The following is a 23761-nucleotide window of genomic DNA, read 5'->3' on the forward strand; positions in this document are numbered from 1 at the left end:
TTGGCAGGTGAAGGGTCCGTGGGTGCGTCTTGGGGCGGCACGGCAGCACCCGGGGATCCGGCCGGTGTTGAGTGCGAGGAGGGTGGCGGCGCTGTAGGTCTTGCGGGTGGGCTGGCCTCTGCGGGGGCCAGGGGGTCTGGCGCTGGGCGCGGGCCAGGCGCGGACGGGCGCAGACGGGCTTGCCTTAGGCGCGCCAGCGGCGCGCCCGCTGCGCGCGCCCGCTGCGCGGCCTCCATAAGAGTCGGAGAGGGAGGGAGGGGCAGCTGGGAGGTGGGAGCGGGGCGGCCAATGGGGAGCGAGGGGGGCGGAGCTACGGTACGCGGCGGCGGGAAACGGCGGCGGGAAACAGGGGACGACGCTCTCTCTACCGCTGCGCGGCCTCCATAAGAGTGGGAGAGGGAGGGAGGGGCAGCTGGGAGGTGGGAGCGGGGCGGCCAATGGGGAGCGAGGGGGGCGGAGCTACGGTACGCGGCGGCGGGAAACGGCGGCGGGAAACAGGGGACGACGCTGGGCAAAAGAAGGTGAGGATGGCGAAAAAGGCGACAACAGGACACAGGTAAGGAGCAGCGGTCAGCGGTCACACAGGGGCTGCGTGGCGGTGAGGGGAGCGACCTGCCTGGTGAACAGGGTCAGAGGTCGCTCTCTCTACCGCTGCGCGGCCTCCATAAGAGTGGGAGAGGGAGGGAGGGGCAGCTGGGAGGTGGGAGCGGGGCGGCCGATGGGGAGCGAGGGGGCGGAGCTACGGGACACGGCGGCGGGAAACGGCGGCGGGAAACAGGGGGAGACACTGGGCAAAAGAAGGTGAGGATGGCGAAAAAGGCGGCAACAGGACACAGGTAAGAAGCAGCGGTCAGCGGTCACACAGGGGCTGCGTGGCGGTGAGGGGAGCGATCTGCCTGGTGAACAGGGTCAGAGGTCGCTCTCTCTACCGCTGCGCGGCCTCCATAAGAGTGGGAGAGGGAGGGAGGGGCAGCTGGGAGGTGGGAGTGGGGCGGCCAATGGGGAGCGAGGGGGCGGAGCTACGGGACGCGGCGGCGGGAAACGGCGGCGGGAAACAGGGGGAGACGCTGGGCAAAAGAAGGTGAGGATGGCGAAAAAGGCGGCAACAGGACACAGGTAAGGAGCAGCGGTCAGCGGTCACACAGGGGCTGCGTGGCGGTGAGGGGAGCGACCTGCCTGGTGAACAGGGTCAGAGGTCGCTCAATGAGGTAGGTCAATTGCGACCCACTGGGAATTGGAAACAGTGTTAAGCACACTGTACATAACTGTTTTCGAATTCCTAATTGCGAATTACAAAGATTCGCAATTAGGAAATCGCAAAAACAAAGCTACGTACATCTGGCTCCTAAGAGCCGAATGGGCTAATTACTGGCCGCAAAAAATTAGTTGCCATTTCCAAACAGTATTTTTGCGCCTAATGAAGACTTTAATGAAGTAACCTATGTTCTAATATGTCAGTTTGCTAAATTGCGATTTGGAGTGGATTGCTATCCAATATACCTCATGAATGTTAATGAGGCAAATTGTGACTCCTTATGAATGAAGGAAATCACATGGATGGTTGCCTGCAGGCATCAGCAGACCATCATGTCTGAGATTGCTTTTTAACAAAGTAATCTTTTTTTTCCAATGCATCACATTTTCATTAAAGGAAATGGGCATGCTTTAAAAAGAAAAGTTTACTTTTTTGGTTGTTCGAGGGTTAGCAGTGGTCCAATGGACCATCGCAAACTCTTCAAAAACATTTGGGAGGGACCCATTCCCCTTTGTGAATGCATTACTTACCTAATTTGAAGTGTAAGGAAAGTTTCAATGTTTTGCAAAAATATTGATACAAAAATACTAATTTGGGATTTGGAACGGATGCCTACAACATACCCCTTCCAGAAACGAATCAGTGTCCATTCTGAATGCCATTTTAGGAGTCAGAAAATGGGATTATCACATAAGAAAACACATTTTAACAGTCCCAAATGCTGAATTGCTTTGTGCATCTGTCTCTATGTTTCATATCTGTGCAGAATAAGCTGGTCAGGGTAATATCCTCTGTTGGAGTGCTTGGAGACTGGCATCCTTTAAGGTATCTACATAGTACCAACCTACCCAGATGGGCATTGGAGTGCTGTGTGTCTTTACATCAAAAGAGCATAGTCACAGCAGGGCCAGTCATCCAGATGGTACCATGCACAGAGGCTCTGGCCCAGGTGATGCCAAATGTATAAATCTATGCAAAAATAGTGAAATAACAAGTGAAGCAGCAGTTCAGAGTTTGTGAAATGAGGAAGATCAAATCAACGTTTTCAGGGGTGTGGCAGAGCCTAATGCTGTACATTTATATCAGATGTGTGAAATAACAATTGGAAAAGAAACAACCCTGGCTGCCTTTTGAAGGCCTGACTCATGGCCTGATTTAGAATTTGGCGGAGGGGTTTACTCCGTCACAAATGTGACGTATATCCAGCCCACTGTATTACAATTCCATTATAGCCTATGGAACTTGTAATATGGCAGACGGGATATCCATCACGTTTGTGACCGAGTAACCCCTCCGCTAAACTCTAAATCAGGCCCTTAATTTTTAAAGGTACTACTCATCCTTGGCCAAAACAGGCAAACATGTAATCGTAATACAGGGAGTGCAGAATTATTAGGCAAATGAGTATTTTGACCACATCATCCTCTTTATGCATGTTGTCTTACTCCAAGCTGTATAGGCTCGAAAGCCTACTACCAATTAAGCATATTAGGTGATGTGCATCTCTGTAATGAGAAGGGGTGTGGTCTAATGACATCAACACCCTATATCAGGTGTGCATAATTATTAGGCAACTTCCTTTCCTTTGGCAAAATGGGTCAAAAGAAGGACTTGACAGGCTCAGAAAAGTCACAAATAGTGAGATATCTTGCAGAGGGATGCAGCACTCTTAAAATTGCAGAGCTTCTGAAGCGTGATCATCGAACAATCAAGCGTTTCATTCAAAATAGTCAACAGGGTCGCAAGAAGCGTGTGGAAAAACCAAGGCGCAAAATAACTGCCCATGAACTGAGAAAAGTCAAGCGTGCAGCTGCCACGATGCCACTTGCCACCAGTTTGGCCATATTTCAGAGCTGCAACATCACTGGAGTGCCCAAAAGCACAAGGTGTGCAATACTCAGAGACATGGCCAAGGTAAGAAAGGCTGAAAGACGACCACCACTGAACAAGACACACAAGCTGAAACGTCAAGACTGGGCCAAGAAATATCTCAAGACTGATTTTTCTAAGGTTTTATGGACTGATGAAATTAGAGTGAGTCTTGATGGGCCAAATGGATGGGCCCGTGGCTGGATTGGTAAAGGGCAGAGAGCTCCAGTCCGACTCAGATGCCAGCAAGGTGGAGGTGGAGTACTGGTTTGGGCTGGTATCATCAAAGATGAGCTTGTGGGGCCTTTTCGGGTTGAGGATGGAGTCAAGCTCAACTCCCAGTCCTACTGCCAGTTCCTGGAAGACACCTTCTTCAAGCAGTGGTACAGGAAGAAGTCTGCATCCTTCAAGAAAAACATGATTTTCATGCAGGACAATGCTCCATCACACGCGTCCAAGTACTCCACAGCGTGGCTGGCAAGAAAGGGTATAAAAGAAGGAAATCTAATGACATGGCCTCCTTGTTCACCTGATCTGAACCCCATTGAGAACCTGTGGTCCATCATCAAATGTGAGATTTACAAGGAGGGAAAACAGTACACCTCTCTGAACAGTGTCTGGGAGGCTGTGGTTGCTGCTGCACGCAATGTTGATGGTGAACAGATCAAAACACTGACAGAATCCATGGATGTCAGGCTTTTGAGTGTCCTTGCAAAGAAAGGTGGCTATATTGGTCACTGATTTGTTTTTGTTTTGTTTTTGAATGTCAGAAATGTATATTTGTGAATGTTGAGATGTTATATTGGTTTCACTGGTAATGATAAATAATTGAAATGGGTATATATTTTTTTTTGTTAAGTTGCCTAATAATTATGCACAGTGATAGTCACCTGCACACACAGATATCCCCCTAACATAGCTAAAACTAAAAACAAACTAAAAACTACTTCCAAAAATATTCAGTTTTGATATTAATGAGTTTTTTGGGTTCATTGAGAACATGGTTGTTGTTCAATAATAAAATTAATCCTCAAAAATACAACTTGCCTAATAATTCTGCACTCCCTGTATATTATTATTTGTTTTCTATGCAACACCTGTTTACGTGTTCAATTTTATTTGCCTCAGAAGGATGAAAGGCTGAGCCAAGTCCCACTGAGATTCAATTGGAATTTTCAGGTTGCATACATTTCTCCACAGGAATACTATTTACCCGCTACGCTATTTTGCAAGCCCAAATACGTTTATAAATATACATACTTATAATATGCAATCTATAGACCTTATTAGCGTAATTTATCTTTTTAAGCTCATGACTGGATCTTGCAACTCACCGCATAGTGTATTTTAAGGTTACAATTAATTTATTTTATATGTACCACCTACTGCCATAAACAGCAAACAAAATAAACATGCACTAGAAAGGCTAATAGGTCTGGACTTCGCAAGATGGTGTAATGGCTAATTAAAAAATATATATATATATATATCACAAAAGCTGCCACAAAGAGAAAAGAAAGAACACATGGTGTTGCCTAAATGTGTTGGTGAAATATGCTTACAATACATTTTTAAACTAGAAAGAATCATCATCAAATATTGTGTAAATAGAAGGGTACCGGTGCTTCCTAGCATGCATGCGCACTTCGAACAAGTACAGAAACCCTTTTCATTTTTTAAGCTATATTTTTATTGAATGTTGCAACAGAAAGTTCAATACCGATTCACTCTTCATCTTATCTTGCCTATAAATATTATCCTGAATAAACCCCCACTAGGAAGAAAAATATACATTTAAGGTCTAACACCTCAAGCCATCCCCATCCTGACTTCCAAATGCACCATGCTGTTCAAACAGTTTTGATGAGGTTGTTCAAAGGTTAACCAGACTCCCCAGATACTTTGAAGACAACATTGGCAGGTGTTTGGGCACTCAACAAACTGTAAATGTCACACCGAGACCTCTCATCGTACTTCAAGTCATATGGCATAAAGTACCCCTTGCTGTACATTATAAAGATATTGCCTTGATCTTTCATGTTAACTGCAGACACAATGAATGAAAATACAATCTGTCCTGGTAAATTAAACACATAAAAACGCAGTGACTACTTTTTCCAAAAAAGGTATTCCTTTTCAATTGAGATTCTAAGAACAACCAGTACGTAAATCTCCAATATGGTTTTCACCCTTCACAAAACTTGTAGCACCTTTTCATTCTACAGTATCTCTTTTCTTATTAGTTCCCCAGGTCATTGTTTGTCCCGATGAGACCCTGGTATCCTAGAAAATTTCCTAAAGTGAGTTTCACGTGTATGTGTGCCTCATTAAAAATTGTACCCAGCTTCACGTGAACCTTCTGGGTTGCTCTAGTTATTGCTTTTTGTTTAACTGAGCAGTTTAATACCGCAAGAGCTATTTCAAATACAATTGTTACCTTATTGTTTAGACCTTCTTTCGATTACTACTCAGCATTTGTATTAGAATGTCAGACAGGAAGGAGCCACTTTGTACAGAGGAATATATAACTAAAATAACTAGTGACCCCTCCATTTTCTCCTCAAATACATCTTTTCCAAAAACAAGCCCCAGCTAAGTACTACTGGAGAAACTTGAAAAAGCTAAAAAGAAGCATCTGAGTACAGAACTACATGCTAACATGCTAACAGAGTGCCTGAAAGCAGGAATCATTCTCCTAGGATTACAAGTCTATAACGTCCCTGGGATATTTCGAGAAGATACAAAATTTAAGGGGGGCTTTAGCCATATTGCCACCACTTGCTCCAGACAGTGGATGGTATTAGGCATTGAAACTGCTCTTGAGCACAGTAAATAAGAACTAAGGGCCAGATGTATGAAAGCATTTTGCATTCGCAAATGGTGCGAATGCCCGTTTGCAAATGCAAAATGCCATTTCAGAATGTATGAAATACATTCTGAACGCAATTTTAAGGAATCGCTAAAATAGCGATTCCTTAAAATTGCGACCCTGTTTAGAGAGTCGCAAATTGCGACTCTCTAAATTAGAAATCGCAAATAAGGATTCCTACATGCGATTTTGGCATTTAGGAATCGCTAATTACCACCAGGTTGAACTTGGTGGTAACCATGTGCAAAATTTAAAAATGCATTTAAAATGCATTTTTAAATTGTACATGTAAAGCACACATGCGCTTTTGGCATGTGTGCACCTTACATGTCCCCCAATTTTTTTGGGGGGTGAAGCAGAGGGGGCCTTAGGCCCCCAGCACCCTGGGGTTTTGCATTTCCAAAATTGCGATTTCTGGTTCAGAAATCGCAATTTTGGAAATGCAAAAAATTTGCAGATATGGGCTAACAGGCCCATGGGTGCGAATGGGGCCGGTATCGCAATTTGCGAATCGGTAATAGCATTTGCGATTTTTAAGAAATCGCTATTACCGATTCGCAAATGTGATACATGGCACTTTGCGAGTCGGAAATAGCGATTTCTTAAAAATCGCTATTTCCAAATCGCAAATGGCCTTGATAATACATCTGGCCCTAAAAGAGATAGCAGAATTGGGGAAGGAGTTACTAGGTGGTGACAGTATAGAAGAAGCAAAAGAAAAGCTAAACCGGACCATTCAGGAGTTCAATGCTTTTGAACTTAAAAAAAGGCTGATAAAGTTCCCCTATTTGATGGATGAATGCTATACTCAAGTGCAGCTGACTTGTAAGAATTTAACCTGGGGTAGATATAAAGATCAGAGGTTAGTTACCTTTTCTGAATCTTCAGCAGGATCCAATAGTTCCGAAGACCCAGGGGAAGGTACAAGCAGTAACATTCCTACTCCTAACCCTTTTTTAGGAAAAACTGCAAGGGACAGGGGGAACAGGAACAATCGAGGGAGAATTTGGAACCAGTTCTCAGGAGACCGACAGACTCGCAGATGGTATTACAAATGGGGACCAGAGGGCCAGTAAGCAAATCTCCCTTTTTTGCTAATATCTATCCCACCAATAACGAATTACCCACCCTTGATCATTCAACGTCAGAGGTCCGACAACCCTTTACAATTTTTAACTTACCTCAGCATGAGCTAGACAAAGATGAGCTCTCCTTGTTGAGCAAGGGTTGTCTTTTGTAATAACAGAAAGCACCGACTTTTGCAAACTAAATTCAGAGCTGTATTGTTTTTTCAGGAAGCTTTGATTGCGTTATTTTTTCATGATAAAGATCCCCAGGTATATCGCAGACCTCGCAGCTGGGCCACCTTCCTCTTCCACACCTCCTAATGCTCTAATGCCATCAGAGATATTAGCATTTGAGAAAGTAGTTTTGGAGGACATTAGAAACCTTAGAACTAAGAGGTCCTTTGACCCATACAATATTTCTTGGCTTGAGAGACACTCACTTCATACTTTGAAGTCAGATATTTCCATTATAATTAAACCAGCTGATAAGGGTGGTGGCATTGTGATTCAAGAAAGACATACGTATGAAGCTGAAATCATGCGTCAGCTTAGTAATCCCAGACACTACAGGAAAATGACCTCTAACCCCCTATCAGAAATTAAGGGCCTCATTACAACAATGGCGGGCGGCGGTGCGGCCGCCAATGTGGCCGCACTCCCGCGGTGCCCATTTGGACATCCCCGCTGGGCCGGCGGGGATGTGGGCCGCAACATGGGATCCGGCTCCAAATGGAGCCGGCGGTGTTGCGGTCGTGCGACGGGTGCAGTTGCACCCGTCGCGCTTTTCACTGTCTGCACAGCAGACAGTGAAAAGCCGCATGGGGCCCTGTCAGGGGGCCCCATGACTCCCCGTACCGCCAGCCTTTTCCTGGCGGTCAGACCGCCAGAAAAAGTTTGGCGGTCGGGGAGTCGTAATCCCCTGGGCAGCGCTGCAAGCAGCGCTGCCCTGGCGGATTACATCCGCCGGGGCCATTGTGGCGGTAAACCGCCAGCCCCGGCGGTGCGACCGCGGCGCCACCGCCGCGGTCATAATACGCCGGGAGGCACCGCCAGCCTGTTGGCGGTGCTCCCGTCGTTTTGGCCCTGCGGTTGTAATACCGCCAGAGTCATAATGACCACCTAAGTGTCTCAATTTTGATACCACATCTCGGAGTTTAGAACAAGGATTTCTTTCCCAACAAGAATATGAATTCCTCAAAAATAAATTCCCCGGAACTCCTGTTCTGTACACTTTGCCTAAAATTCATAAAGACACAAGGAGCCCACCAGGCTGTCCTATTCTGTCTGGCTTTGATTAAATTCTTGAACCCTTGGGCAAATATATCAATACTTTCATTAAGGATTTTGTTCCTCTCCTAGACACTTATGTGGGGGACAGCACAGACATGATCAACTTAATGGAGAGAATGAGATAGGACCCTTCCAGCGAGCTTCTTGTAACTCTTGATATTGAGTCATTATATACTAACATTCCTCAGAAAGACAGCATTGAAGTGATCAGACACGTTTTGGACAACCCTCCTGCCCCTTGTAAAGTTCCAACACATTTTATAATTGAATTACTAGAGATTTCCTTATCCAGAAATTATTTTTATTTGGAGCACAATATTATGAACAATGCTCCGGTACATCTATGGGAGCTATTTTTGCTCCTAATCTGGCAAACATGTATGTTGGCCATTTAGAGCTCATGTTTATCATCACAGATCATAACCCTTTCCTTAGTAATATGCACTGTTGGAAACAATATATTGATGATACCTTCATGATCTGAAAAGGTACAGAGGAGACACTTAAATTGTTTACCCATTATTTGAATAATTGCCAGCCCCACTTGAAATTTACATGCAATGTAGATCAACACCCTTTCTGGACCTTTCAATCAAAAATGACAATAATAAACTCATTGTCACAATTTTTCGTAAACCAACAGAGCTAATGCATTATTACAGCACAACAGTTTCCATCCTAGGACTCTCATAAACTGGTTACCAGTTGGCGAATTCCTTCGCCTTCGAAAAAACTGTACCTTGAAGAGTGATCACTTCAGAGAGGGAGCCATACTGAGCCAAAAATTACAAGCGAGAGGTTATCCTAAGCGATTAATTGAGAGCTCCTTCAAAAGTGCATGATACAATCCAAGGTAGACAATTTTACAGACTCGAGAAATGCCACCAATGGATAAGATTCTGTGTGTGACTACATTTTGTCCACACACAAATAAGATTGTAAATATCATTAAGAAACAATGGCCCATTCTCAGAAGTATGGATCCCTTCTGAGACACCCAACTTTTTTCTTACTAGAAGGGAAGAAACCTTAAGGATCATTTAGTGTATGCAGATACTAGAATTCAAAACATGATTTGACCTTGCCTTCCTTACTGGGTTTGGAATAAGGGACATTATAAATGTGGTAATTGTGTTGCCTGTCAATATAATTCAAATACGCAACTGTTCATCCATGGTGACATTCAGGTTACCTTAAGGCATCATACTAACTGTGCCTCTACCAATGTTATTTATTGTATTTGGTGTCCCTGTGACCTCATTTAGATTGGACAGACGATTTAGCAGGAACAAACAAGAATTAGCCACATAGTAGCCGCATCAGATGCTGCGTGGAAACGGCACCAATGGTCCAGCACTACCGGGAACAAGAACACACGTCAGAAGACCACAGATGGCAAGTAATCGAAAGGTTGTTCCGTCCCCCAGTGGGGTGATAAGGCATTAAACCTGCCGAAACTGGAAAGTAAATGGAGAGACAAGTGTGATTCAATAAGGAAAGGTCTGAATACCACGGAAGAATGGAGGAAGTATACAACATTGTTGAACTAACCACTTTTTCAAACTGTTGTAACATGGTACTATACACAAAGATGCGGCTTTTTGTTGCCCGTTCTCTAACTATATCCGGAGTTATAGATGTACCGTGATTGCAGTGTTTCCAGTCCTCCCTCACACCACTATTCTTTATAAGTCTGACTGACATCCCGTCCCTCAGTCACTCAGATAATATTGAGCCTTGCTAGTAACACAAGGTCTTGCCCCTAAATACATTATCCTATAAGCCATTCCGCCTTCAATACAAAGAGAGTAGTGGATGTTTTGTCTACGCACTATGTTCAACGTTAAGTATATTTATGTACAGCAGCATGGTTCCTTTGATCTCTAAGCCTTTCACACAACAAAGAGTGTTGTGGTCCATTCTTCTGTTCTTATTAATTTCCAGTTTTGTATGTCCCATTGCGGGCATATGTTGATGCCAACAGAGGGAGGTTCCCCTCTGTGCCCTCGGGTTTAGCTCCATTATGTGCACAGCAGCCGGTGGTACACAGGGTTTGAACTTTTGCATGGTACCTTCCTCCTTCCAAAAATGTTTTCCTCTAAGTTTGCCTTTTCCATATGAAGTCAGATGCCACAATAAGTAGAGGTCTATTTAACCGCCCCCCCGCCCCCATGGTCAATATTAATTATGTTTATGAAGAGCAGCAATTTTGCAGTTTTTTTATCCCTTCATAAACACAAGGGGTTGTGTCAATTTTTACTAGTATTGTAGATCTAACGTTGACAAATATTGCAGCCAACATGGGAAGGCTGTATATTGCTGCTTCTCTGTTAGCTTAATGCACTCATCCTCCACCCCTGAGTTTGGGACACCTAGGGTTGGATTCCTAGCAAGGAAGCTTTATATTAGAAAATGTCTTTCTTGTTTTCTAATAAGTGTTTACTAAATCTGTAGTGTGAGCCAATACATTTTTTCTCCCCCCCCCCCCTTTTTTCCCTCTCCTTTCCTCCACAACACAATTCATTGGGAGCTTTTTTCGATTAACAGTGCGCTGTCTGGAGCGCGCGCTGTTTGTAGAGTCATCTCAACTGCGCTGAAATTGCGCTCGGACGAGAAGGAACGTCGCGCTTGCTCTCATTAGTGTCTATTTAAAGAGAAGAGCCACAATGCTTTGACTCATTTTTTTCTGATTGGGAGGCACTGCTGGAAAACATTCCTCATCATGGGAATCTTTCAAGTTATGTAAAGGCCACATTATTAAACAAAAGGTAATCTTGCCTCTAGCGCCCTCCTTATTTATTTGACACCTTAATTTTTTAGCTCTTGGTTGACACTTGGCTTTCTGGTCATTGCAGGCTAATTTGAGTACCAGTGGGCTCGACGTCACAGCATTTGGGTAAGCAATGCCCCAGTGGGAGAAAGGTTCTCTTCCATTGTGTACATACACACATCTGTTCTGACTATAGCTATTGTTATATTTCTTTCAGATATTTATATATAAAGCCAAGATATGGTCCTGTATTCCTTTTCAATTGAGATTCTAGCAACAACCAGTACGTAAATCTCCAATTTGGTTTTTGCCCTTGACAAAACTCATGGCACCTTTTCGTTATACAAGATCCCTGTTCTTATTAGTTTCCCAGGTCACTATTAGTCCCGATGAGACCCTGGTAGCCTTCTTTAGGGTTGAAACGTTGTCAACAATCTAAAAGACAGACCTTACCTTTTATGTTTTAAAAGAAGAACATTTACTGTATGGACAAATATGTTGAGATTTTTAAATAGGCTGTTTTTGTTCTTGATTGTTTTTTTGTTCTTTTTATGTGGTGTCCTTTTGTCACTTGGGGTGCACTTCTTTCACCATTGCGTTTGCTATTGTCTATCACAAAAAGAGATATTTCATGCCATGATAATGGTTTACAGCAATAAAAAGAATATGTGCTCTTATATACTGTAGTTGGATACTGGTTGTAGTGTGTCTCTCCAAGAGACATACTGCAGGCAGTAGACTTACTACAGATCTTTAACATATCCTAACAGATTGGCTGGTTTACTCAGTGGCAAAAACATTTTTGCCTAAATAGAAAGTTTTCTAAAGTGAGTTTCACGTGAATGTGTGCCTCATTAAGAACTCCAAATCACGCCCTAAATCCAGTTTACATTGCAGAACAGATGCAATCTTGCCATTGTGGAACACATGATTGCTCCTTCCACAAACACCCTCTCTCTAACTATCAAAAGGATCATAGCAAAGAGCAGGAGAAAAGCCTGGGTAAAGGGGTACATTTAGATAGAAAGCTTCAGCTTTGTAGCCCCAAGGAAACCCTTTTTAGTTTTAATGCATATCAAATGAAAATAGGATTCTTATTGGCACAGAAACTGGCACTATTAACTTACTCACTGTAACCTGAAGAAATAGTTGAAACATATAAGGATGTCAATAGGGAAAGAGGGTACGAATGAGAAGAAACAAAGGCATCATATTGTGTTGCAGAAGTATTTATGTAGGGCTTTCCATACCTCTTGTATGGTCTAAAAATCTTGCTATGTAGTTGAATATTTAGCTACTCCACATGTATAATTTATTTATCAAAGTTAAGTTTTGGCCCACCAGCCCTGGCACTAAACTGCATTTGTTTTTAGGCAGATGTGTACCTGTGATCAGGAAAAAATACCATGACTTTCAGCGCATGCGAGCTGATGGCTAAAGTGTACTGACTCAGTGCCCCATGGAGAGGTGTGTGGTAGCTGGAAGCAATACCTGAATGGGAGATGAACCTACCAACAGATGAAGAGGGCAGACTCAAAGACCCTCTCCATGGATTACATCAGGCTTGGGTCAGTCAAAGTTGGCAGTAGGCCAGACCTAAAATTGTAGTCAGATAAGCATGTACTACTTGGGTTCTCCTTTCCTTTTAAAGGCCATATTAGCTCAGATTTTAGATGAGCCCCACCAGGGTTCATGGCACCCATGGGAGGGCATATATTTGTGGTTTACACCTCCCTTCATCCCAACCTCTCGCTGCAGAATCTGATGGCTTGGCACTCTGTGGCATACTAAGCAGTGTTTAATTTGTAAATAAAAACGGGCCGGTGCCCAAAGCTCTGAAACACGCGGCTGCTGCAATTAAATGTGCGAGCATGGAATACTAAGGCAGCGTAATCCTGAAGCCATCTCGGGCCTCTTCAATCCATTTACAGCCACTCACTGCCCCTTCAGCTCACTCTTGCAGCTTTCTGCTTTCTCCCTTAGTGACGCTTTTTCGTTTTTGCCTTCCTCCGTCTTTCCCATGAGTGTCTTTTGCTCACCTCAAATGCTTGAGGCAGAAGAATAAGCCCCAGCCCTCAAAAATAAGTGCCGATGCTCAGCACCTGAAACAACAAGCACCAATTAAGCACTGATGCTAAGGGATGCCAGCGGGCTTATAGCAGTCACCCCTTGCTCCTTCTGTGATTCAAGTTTCTGTCTTTTATGTGCTTTGATCAGATGACGAAATTTACATATTTCACACTCAACTAAATAATTTATTTATCTACTTTTTGTTATGGCAAAGGATCAAAGGCTGTGAAGCCGCGTTTGTGACGTCGACTACCACGTTTCTCACCTGACTTCCGGTTGACCTGGTTCTGCGGGATGATGATTTGGCAGGAGTTGCAGTCATTGGTGTTTTTGATTGGATGATTGAGGATGCATATCACACGAATAACTTTGCCTTTCTTCTTGACTTGAGTGGGAACATAGCTTGGGTCGCAGATCAGCTGTTTGCAGCGTGCAATCTAGACAATAAATATTACAAACTTGGTATATGAGCTTTAAACCCACATTAGAGAGAGAGAGACAGAGAGAGAGAGAGGCAGGAAGAGAGAGAGGGGGACAGAGAGAAACACAAAGGAGAAAGCCTTTGACACTTCATTATGCGAAGAAACAATGAGGTCATACATTATTTTTTCTACAAAACTTACAGGAAGAACAAATATAATTGGCTGTTGTTTGATCAATAAACGTAGTTACATGCTGCTTCTGATTAGAATAATCTTTTCAGTCTCAAGGCCTGATTTCTTCATCGCTTCCTGGGATGCTGTTGAAGTTTCAATGTGGGTCACCTTAGGAAGCAATCCCTTCAAACTAGAACCAACATACTAGTACCTAGTAATTAACTTTTCAGCATTATACACAGTTATTGCACGCTTCTTTGGACATAAAACACAGGTGGAGGTTGCCAAGCATCCTCCTGAAAAACCTTTTGGATTCTATTTTTGCATCAGCAAATACACATGTGCGTATTTGCCCATGTGAACAATTTATAAGCGCGTGCAAATGAACTTGCTTTCATTTTTCTACATGGGAAAAATATATTCCCCTTGCAAATATCCTTTCCTCTAGACTTCCACCAATGTTTATGAGGTGCTCGGCGCCCCTTCCTACCTTTCTAGGCATTTACCTCTGCATTACTCAGGAGTAAATTACGTTTTTCAGGACAATAGGAGTTTGTCAATGCTTACAAAAGTGTAAATTCATGGGTGTGCATGAAAATCGTCATGTGAGTAAATCCTTTTTCAATCAATCATATGTTATTTGTCACCCAAGTGGGTATCCAGGAGCTTGCTGCAAGTGTTTATTGGAAAAGCCAGGTTTTCAGTCTCTTTCTGAAGTGGGTCAGTGAGGGTGCGGTGCGGAGGTGAAGGGAGAGGGCATTCTAAGCTTTGGGGGCAAGGTGGGAGAAGGAGCGTCCTCCGGCACGGCATGGAGTATGCGTAGTATCTTTACGAGGGCGATATGTGCCGAGCGGAGGTTTCTGGTTGATTGGTGGAGGTGAAGGCGGTGGTTCAGGTAGGTGGGTCCTTTGTTATGGAGGGCTTTGTAGGCATGGGTCTGGAGTTTGAAGTGGCATCTTGTCTGCATCGGGGCCAATGGAGTTCCTTCAGGTGCTGGGTGATGTGGGTTCTCTTGGGTAAGTTGAGGATCAGTGTGGCAGCTGCGTTCTGGATCATCTGGAAATTTTGCATGACTTTGGTGGAGGTGCCTGCGTAGAGTGTGTTGCTGTAGTCCAGTCGGCTGGTGATGAGGGCCAGTGTCACTGTCTTCCTTATGCCAAAGGGGAGCCACTTAAAGATCTTGCAGAGCATGCGGAAGCAGGCTGAGGAAATGGCGTTGACATAGCGTTTCACTGCAAGTTCCCTGTCGAAAATTATGCAGAGGTTGCGGGAGTAATCTTTTGGTGTGGGGGTGGTTTCGAGCTCTGCAGGCCAGGGTTGAATGTCTGCCAAAGATCAGATTCTCTGTTTTGTTCATGTTGAGCTTCAGGCAGTTGTCCTTCATCCAGGTGGAAATGTTCTTCATACAGTTGTGGAAGTTGGTCTTCATCTTGGTTGGGTCTGTTGAGAGCGAGAGAACGAGCTGCGTGTCAACAGCGTAGGAGATGATGTTGATGTTGTGCGATCTCACAATGTCTGTGAGTTGTGTCATGTAGACGCTGAAGAGTGTTGGGCTTAAGGAGGACATTGGGGGATGCTGTAGATGGTGTGCTTGACCTGTGAGGTGAAATGGGGGAGGCAGACTCTCTGGGTGCGTCCCGTGAGGAAGGATGCCAACCACCTGAGTGCATCATCTGTGATCCCAATCTGGCGTAGTCGGTTGATCAGTGTGCGGTGGGAGATGGTGTTGAAGGTGGCAGAGAGACCAAGCAGGATCAGGGCAGCTTCTTCTCCTCTGTCGAGCAGGGCGTGGATGTCATCTGTTGCACTGATAAGAGCTGTCTCTGTGCTGTGATTGTCTCTGAAGCCTGATTGGGAGGGGTCTAGCAGGTTGTTTCTCTCAATTGTTCAGTGAGGTATGCGTTGATGGCCTTCTCCAGGACTTTAACGGGGAACGGGAGCAGAAAGATCCAACGGTAATTCTGGAACCCGCTGGGTTCTGCAGAGGGCTTCTAGAGGAGGGGTCTGAGATCTATCTGTTTCCAGGTTTCTGGAAAAGCGGTTGTGGTTAACAAGGCATTGAGGATGGTGGTAAGTTGGCAGCTGATCTCGTTTCTTCAGAGGTTAAAGATCCGGTGTGGGCGCAGGGGTCGGTGGGTGCTCAAGAGTGGATGGAGCTCATGAGTGTGATTGTGTTCAGTGTGCCAAGTTGTCCTTATGTGGTGACCAGGTGGTTGCGATGGAGGTTGATGGGATGCTGGGGAGGTCAGATGGTTGGGGATCAAAATTACTGTAAATGGTATCTATCTTGTTGTGGAAGTGGTCGGCGATGGCATCGCAGGGTTCTGGTGAGGGGTGGGGGAGTTTTTGATGGCTGATGGGAGGCAAACTCTCTGACAATGGTGAAGAGTTCCTTGGTTTGGTTGGCGCTGTTCTTGTTCTTTTTTTAGGGCTTTGATCTGGCAGTGGTAGTCTTTGAGGGCCACTTTGAAGGTGGCTCGGTCGGTGTGGTTCTTGCTGGTGCGCAATCTTCTCTCCGGGTGTTTGCACCTGCATTTTGATTTGCTGAGTTCCGGGGTGTAGCAGCTGGCTTTTTTGGTGGTTCTGTGGGTCTTGGCTGGTTTGGTGACCAGGCTGGAGGTGCTGATGATCCAGTCGTTAAAGTTCTGCACTGCCTGATCCAAATTGGTGGTGATGTTGGGCTGTGAGGTGCGGAGGGGTTGGTCCATTGCTGCTAAGTGACCTTGGTCCAGGTGCGGAGGCGGCACTGTGGCGGAAGGGGGCGGTGCGGGGGGTTCCGGTGAGGGTGAAGTGGACAATGTAGGGGTCCCACCAGGTGAGTTCCGTGGTGTGGCTGTAGTTGATTCTGTTGCTGGACATGAAGATGGGGTCCAGCATGTGTTCTGCTTTGTGCGTGGGGCCCGTGCCCAGCTGCTTGAGAACGATGTTGTCCAGTCTTTTTATGAGTTTCATTCCAACTTGTGTGAATTCAAAAAATGTATTTGCACTTGTAAGAAGCCTAATTTCTTAAAAACATTATACTCAAATAAATTTGTAACCTTGGTTCAATACATTTTGTGGATCACATTACAGAGGCACCCATAAAATAACAGCTTAAAAGAAGCAGCTTTAAACATACAACACAGAGGAGCACCCCAACTTCCTTCAATTACCTTTAGGGTCCATGATCTAGCCCAAGTGATACCCTGCCACTTCTGATGAAATAGCTAGACAAAAGTCAATTAATGAATGAAAATACATGGGGTCATTCTGACCCTGGCGGTCATGGACCGCCAGGGCCAACGACCGCGGAAGCACCGCCAACAGGGGGCATTCTGACTGCGGCGGTAAAGCCGCGGTCAGAAAAGGGAAGCCGGCGGTTTCCCGCCGGCTTCCCGCTGCCCCAGGGAATCCTCCACGGCGGCGCTGCAAGCAGCGCCGCCATGGGGATTCCGACCCCCTTCCCGCCAGCCTGGTTCTGGCGGTGAACTGGCTGGCGGGAACGGGTGTCGTGGGGCCCCTGGGGGCCCCTGCAGTGCATGGCATGGGCACTGCAGGGGCCCCCTAACAGGGCCCCACATTGATTTTCAGTGCCTGCGTGGCAGACACTGAAAATCGCGACGGGTGCAACTGCACCCGTCGCACACCAGCAACTCCGCCGCCTCCATTCGGAGCCGGCATCCTCGTTGCTGGTGCTTTCCCACTGGGCGGGCGGGCGGCCTTTTGGCGGTCGCCCGCCCGCCCAGCGGGAAAGTCAGAATCACCGCGGCGGTCATTTGACCGCGCTGCGGTGTTCTGGCGGGGGAACTTTGGAGGGCGGCCTCCGCCGCCCGCCAAAGTTAGAATGACCCCCACAACAGTGTCCTCCTTGGCACATGATGAACAAGTCATAAAAAGCGAATGACACACAGATATCTTGCATTATTTACAATAAACATAATTAAACGTTTTATTTTAATACTAAGAATCAGAAAAGAAGGATTTTTTTCTATATTGGCTTAATCAAATAAGGCAGAAAGTAATTAATAATTCACACAACACTTTTAAGGTCATCTTTTCACAGTCAATGATAAGCATGCATGTGGTTCCTTTGATTTATAGTTGCAAATAATATATTGAAATGTACAGCGCATTTTAGTAGAGTATTGTGTCTGTCAAACTCTAAATTAGGACCAATGTGCCAAAAATCAGTGGATTCTCCGTCCACTTGTTCAACGGTCAAGCGATTGGTGATTTGGCGATTCTGTGATGGCGGACATTTCACCAAAAGAGGCCCTGTCAGCTGTTCCAACAATCCCACAAAGCATTTAATATAAAAAATTACAAAAATCTGAAAAGTAAGGGCATTGGTCAAGAAGTAGTTCAAATATTGTGCTACTACTGTTGAGTCAATGTCTTCTAGGTTTGCCAGTTACGCAAGACTCCTTTGGGGTGACGGTGAAGAGAAATTGCTTTTGGAAAGGCCACGAGAAAGGTCAGCTGAACAGAAATAGCAGTGTTTCTATATGAAGGCAGATTTATCGACAATAATGGCAACACATTTTTATAAACAATATCTAACTCAGGCACATGTTCTAAAAATCCACTAATACACTGAGGCCCTCATTATGACTTTGGCGGTCTTTTTCTCAGACCGCCGAAGTCACGCCCACCACATGACCGCCAGTGTTGGCGGACTTCAGACCGCAATATTATGGCTGTTGGCTGCTCCCCGCCACTATTTGGCGGGGATTCCGCCAGCAGCCATACTGGCGGTCGGTGGTCTAGTGGAGCTTGCTCCGTCGCCACCGCCACGTCACCACAACACTGCCCGCTGTATTACTACATTGTAAACGGCATGGCGGTGTTGTGTTGGTGGGGCGCTGGCGACAGAGCAAGCGCCATGGACCCGCTCCCTCCCGGATGACAACCGCGACTACCAGATAAGGTGATCGACCGACAGGGTGGGGGGGTGTTGAGTGTTGTGTGCATAAATGGAGGTGTATGTGTGTGTGAATGGAGGGGGGTGAGGGGGTGTTGTGTGTGTTTGTGTGCATGTGTGTTGAAATGTCTGTGTGGCTGCGTGTGTCCGGGGGTTGGGGAGTCCTGTAGTGGTGACAGGAATGAGTATTCCTGTTGCCAGTATCCTTACCGCCAGGGATTTCGTAGCGGTAAGGATACTCAAAATACTGCGGGTGGTGTTAGGTGGACCGCTGGGTCGAGAGTGGACAACCTTCGGCCTGGCGGTATAGGTGGTGAACTGGCTGCAATGCAGCCAGTTCACTACCGGTCATAATTTGGCGGTCCTGCACTGCCACGCTGTCGTGGTCTGACCGTGACCGCAGGCGTGGCAGGGCAGGACCGCCAGGGTCATAATGACCCCCTGTATATGTACAAACTGGATCTAGTGGCTCAGTAGACTGCATGCACTCAAGAAGTCTGTGTTTGGCCTCACTGTCACAGTTTTGAATCTTAGGGCCTGATTACAACTTTGGAGGAGGTGTTAATCCGTCCCAAAAGTGACGGTAAAGTGACGGATTTACCACCAGCCGTATTACGAGTCCATTATATCCTATGGAACTCGTAATATGGCTGGTGGTATATCCGTCACATTTGGGACGGATTAACACCTCCTCCAAAGTTGTAATCAGGCCCTTAGTAAGCCCACTCAGCCTTAAATCCTTCAGAGTCCTTCTCAGACCAACAGAATAAATATTTTGCATGTTTGGAATAGGAAAATCAAACCCTAGTTGCTCTGGGCGGGCTACAGTGGTATAACAAAGGCCCCCAAAACCCCTGTGGTGCACAGGGGCCCCCAAGCTCCAGGGGGCCCCCTCAACACAGTACCCTGGCTTGAAAGCTGCTTAGTGAGCCTGGAGAGGGAGGCCCTCCATGTACTTTGCAGAGGAGAACCTGAAGTTTCAATATGCCACTGGTTAGCTTCACTACTAGTCCTACCTTGACTGACCTGTTTAATGGCCCATTACATATATTTATGGGCAAGTATTAGAATATGCCATAAAAAGAGGGTCAATGGCTTACTTTGCCAAGACGTTTTGTTTTCAATTTTTTATGCTTTTTGGGTCTCACCCACAAATAGCTTCAGCTGTGTAATGTCAAAGACCTATTGTTAACAATGCAGTTCACAGAGTGGGTATCAGTGAGCCCCTTACAGATCAGATGATTGGGAGGCTTTTTTGTCTATCTAACTTTGCTGCTCTTGATTCAATGTCTTTCCTCCCTAATTTTGTGTTTGCCTGCCCAGGAGCTCGGGTATCCCCGTTCCCCCGCAGCGGTTTCGACTGACTTTGTTATACCATTGTGTTTTGATTGGATGGCATGTATCCTTCCACCACTGATGTCAGTACGTGCACTGCAGTGCGCATAAACTAATATTTTCTCTAAATCTCTCTTTGCTCTCCCCTCCTCACCACCCCCTATTTATTAAGCCCTCCTTCCCTCAGCCAACAGCTGCTTGGCCACAGCCCTTTAACGCTTTGTGTACCACCTGGTCATCCACGGCCCGTCAAAGTAAAAAATGTTTTTTTAACCATTCCAAGATGCCTGCATGCACATGGATACATGGCAGGCATCTTTGAATATATTTTGTTATATTTTAAGAGATCCCATTCAGTGATGGCTGCTGTGGATGCACAGGCATCCGTACCAGCAATATTTGTTTGGGGTTTCTGAAAACATAAGACAATACATAAAAAGATGGTCACCACAGATGCGAGTCTTTGAATGTATTTTCTTATATTTTCCACAAGCATATTTGTACGTACTCAACGTTTAGCATGAAACCCATTAGATTTGATGCTAGAGTGTTAGAAAATATCAGGTTCTTTGCCAATCAGCACACACTAGTCAAAGCTCTCTGGTTTACCAGCCCTTATATGCTGTGAGTGTCTCGGGATTGCCAACCGGCGAGGGACTGAGCGGTGATTTGCCTGTGGACCCGGTGCAATGGTTCTGGCCTCACAGGTGGGCAGGCAGTTTCTGGAGTTATCAATACAGATCCTGTTTAAGCAGGGCAATCTTTGGACTGCGGGTGTTGAATGCAGGCTGCTAGATACTGACTTAATATGCTACTAGAGGTGTGCTTTATCAGAATGCTGACGGAATTGTGGTGTCTCTGTCTCCCACACCTCTACACCAGTTCTGCGTGGATGCTGACAGTGGGACTCCTGATACAGGGAGTTTGATTCCTGAAATTTTTTGTCTTGTTATCCCAACTGGGTTAGAGGCATTTCAGTGTAGTAGTTCTATACCACCTCCCCAACTAAACATGGCTGCAATTACTTCCTGTGATATCTCCCCCAATCATTTACACTCTTCCTATTGAAGAGGCCCTGGGATGTGATTCAGTGCATTGCAACTTCATTCTATGGGCCAGATTTACAAGAAGTGGCGCAGCGTGGCTGCTGCGCCAAAATTGGCAGTGCCACGCTGCGTCACTTCTAAAACGCAGGGATGCGCCATATTTACAATAATACGGCGCGCCCCTGTGTTTCCCCCTGCACCGGTGCTAAAGTTGCTCCCAGGCACCAAGGCAGGCACCCTTACGCCATAGTGTAAGGATGGCTGTGTTGAGGGGGGGATTGTTTTTGTGCAGGAAGCAACACCTTCCTGCACAAAAACAATCTTCTATGGTGATCTGCTCTTTCTATGTGTGCTTCAGAATGCAGCACACATAGAAAGAGCAAAAAGCGAGGAGAAATGAAAGCATTGGGGTGGCGTTAGATTTTGGAGCTGCCTCAGATTTACGAAATCTCGCAAATCTGGGGCAGTGTCAAAATGCAATGGGTGTTGCCATGGAAGGCCCACAGCAACACCCATTGTACACTTCTTCCACGTAAAGTGCTGCGTGTGAAGGGGCCATATTTATAAGTTGGCGTTAAGCCCCAAAAAGTTAACACCACCTTGTAAATACGGCGCACTGCACAGCTCCACCGACGCATCACAAAAAATGACGCTCCTGTGGCACCAGGGCCTTGTAAATCTGTTTGTTTTAATATTCCTGCTCTCAGTTTTCCCTCTGGAAACTGGAGTTTTATCCATCCTGCACTTTTCTTGCTCTCCTGCTTAGGAGTTACCATTTCATTCTGGGGCACGAAATTAATGATAAGAGCAGCAGGTCATTTCCTGGAACCTAGAGAAGAAATACAACCTTACCTTTGCAAAGACCAGTCTTTGACACAGAGCTACTTGGATACCTGTTTTTGTTTGGAAGAGGTGAGTCCTTCTACTGAGAGTAAAGAACCTAGCCCATGTGATGTAACTGCATTATGGCCCTGATTGCAGGTACAGATTGGAATCAATGTGCTGATTTTGATCTCTATGCGAACTATGGGTGTGTGAAGTTGCAAATGTTTTTCAAAATATTTTCAGAAACGTGCACAACATTTTGCAAAATGTATTTCAGGGTTTCTTTTACGATATATCAATGACAGCGAATACCTCCCATTCAAAACTCAAACTCCAAACAGTCTAGGGGACCTGCTCAAATAGAAAATATCTTTCTCAAGTTGAAAGCATCTCCTACAAGATATTTTCTACTCGAGCCAGGCACCGCATAAAACAATGGTGTGCACAAGTTTTCAAACTACAACCACAACAAACTCAGTCACTCCCATAAAAAAAACATTTATGGGCAGCATTACAGGGCAACAAGATGTGGAAAAGAAACAAAATGAAGGTACTGAGAGACAGCAAAGCTATAGCCAAAACCCAATCCATTTGCAAGGTACCTCTCCTTTCGACTGCACTCCGACCACCCTCCCGTTCTCCATGATGATTTTGTCCACTGGCTTGTTCAGCATGTAAGTACCTCCACACACAGAGCTTAGCCTGGGAAGAGAACAGAGAGTACAGGCTGCTGGTTAGATGGGTCTACATTGATTGAAGTACTTTTATGAGGACGATACAAAGGAAATTGGTCACAGGTTTCTTCTCACATTCATTCCATGCAGAAAAGAGCAGCCCCAGAGGCCTCAGCTCTGCTCTACCTTCCAATTCCAACAATCTCACAAAGCATGTAACATTTTTTTCTCAAGCTTTAATTATTCACAAAGATTGAGTACACTTCCCATGTCTGGCGCCAGGTTGTCTCAAAACAAAGCAAACGAGCAAGATTCTCCAGCTCTTATTAACAGCACAATAAACATCTTTGTTGACCTGGTTTATGCCTGGCTGTTTAGCCTGGCTGTTTGTCTTCTGGCTGGCAGATAGTCCATGACCTAGAAAGTGAGGTTGACTCATTTATTTCTTTTTTTTTAAGCTTTCTTTTGGTCTTGTTTTGAAATACACTTGTAACTTCCTAGGTAATCTTTGGTAGGCTTCCTGCTTGGTCTGTTTTGTTTCAGATGGCCACTGCAGAGAAATTGTAGCAAAACGTCTTGCAGAGTTCTGGTTAGGGTACGCGCATCCCCTAAGTACTGCAGGGTTGTGGAGGGTGCCTTTTGTTTCCTGGCCTCAGCAGCACCTGAGAGGGGTGAGCAGTGGAGTTGATGCAGAGAATGATCCCTGTGCCCAAGAGACCTAGCTAGGCTTTTCCTGGGGCAGTGCCTAAGGCATGAGATGCCTGAGCCAAGCTTCATGGATTATTTCACTGGATAGAGTCATCATGATGTTCCCCCATTCTAGCAGTTGCCTGCTGCCCAGCAGCTGAGGGACACTGCAGGCACTGAGCAGGCATAGATGCTTTAGCAGTCTTCTGGAATGGTGATCCAGTCTTCAGGGGTGCCACCTGAGCAGAGAAAGAAACAAGTATTTTGGCCGGCCTCCCACCTCCCCGTAGCTCTTCCATCCACATTGCACTTTTCAGCACTTCTGGTGAGTAGTTTGGTTCACTGAGTTGGCCTGATGTCTGAACATCCACTGTCAGTGTGCTGCACGTAACATGGGACCTCCAGAACCTACAGATCTAGCTACACAGCCTTCTTTAGAGAAAACACAGGGACGGTCACAAGAAGATGTATTCTCTCATCTCCAGAGGGCAGCCCCATCCACTGGCAC

General features: G+C 45.6%; 1 protein-coding gene across 1 annotated transcript in view; it reads right to left on the bottom strand.

The window, feature by feature from the left end:
- Window positions 1-23761, bottom strand: part of LOC138258896 (rab GDP dissociation inhibitor beta-like) — a 134960-nt gene that overhangs the window by 36870 nt on the left and 74329 nt on the right. The window contains exons 7-8 of the mRNA XM_069206209.1: window positions 22495-22594; window positions 13456-13627 (exon numbers count right to left, since the gene is read on the bottom strand). Coding sequence (XP_069062310.1) covers window positions 13456-13627; window positions 22495-22594 — 272 coding nt within the window. The remainder of the gene's footprint in view (window positions 1-13455; window positions 13628-22494; window positions 22595-23761) is intronic.

Source organism: Pleurodeles waltl, chromosome 9 (genome assembly GCF_031143425.1).
Source record: "Pleurodeles waltl isolate 20211129_DDA chromosome 9, aPleWal1.hap1.20221129, whole genome shotgun sequence".
NCBI lineage: Eukaryota > Metazoa > Chordata > Amphibia > Caudata > Salamandridae > Pleurodeles > Pleurodeles waltl.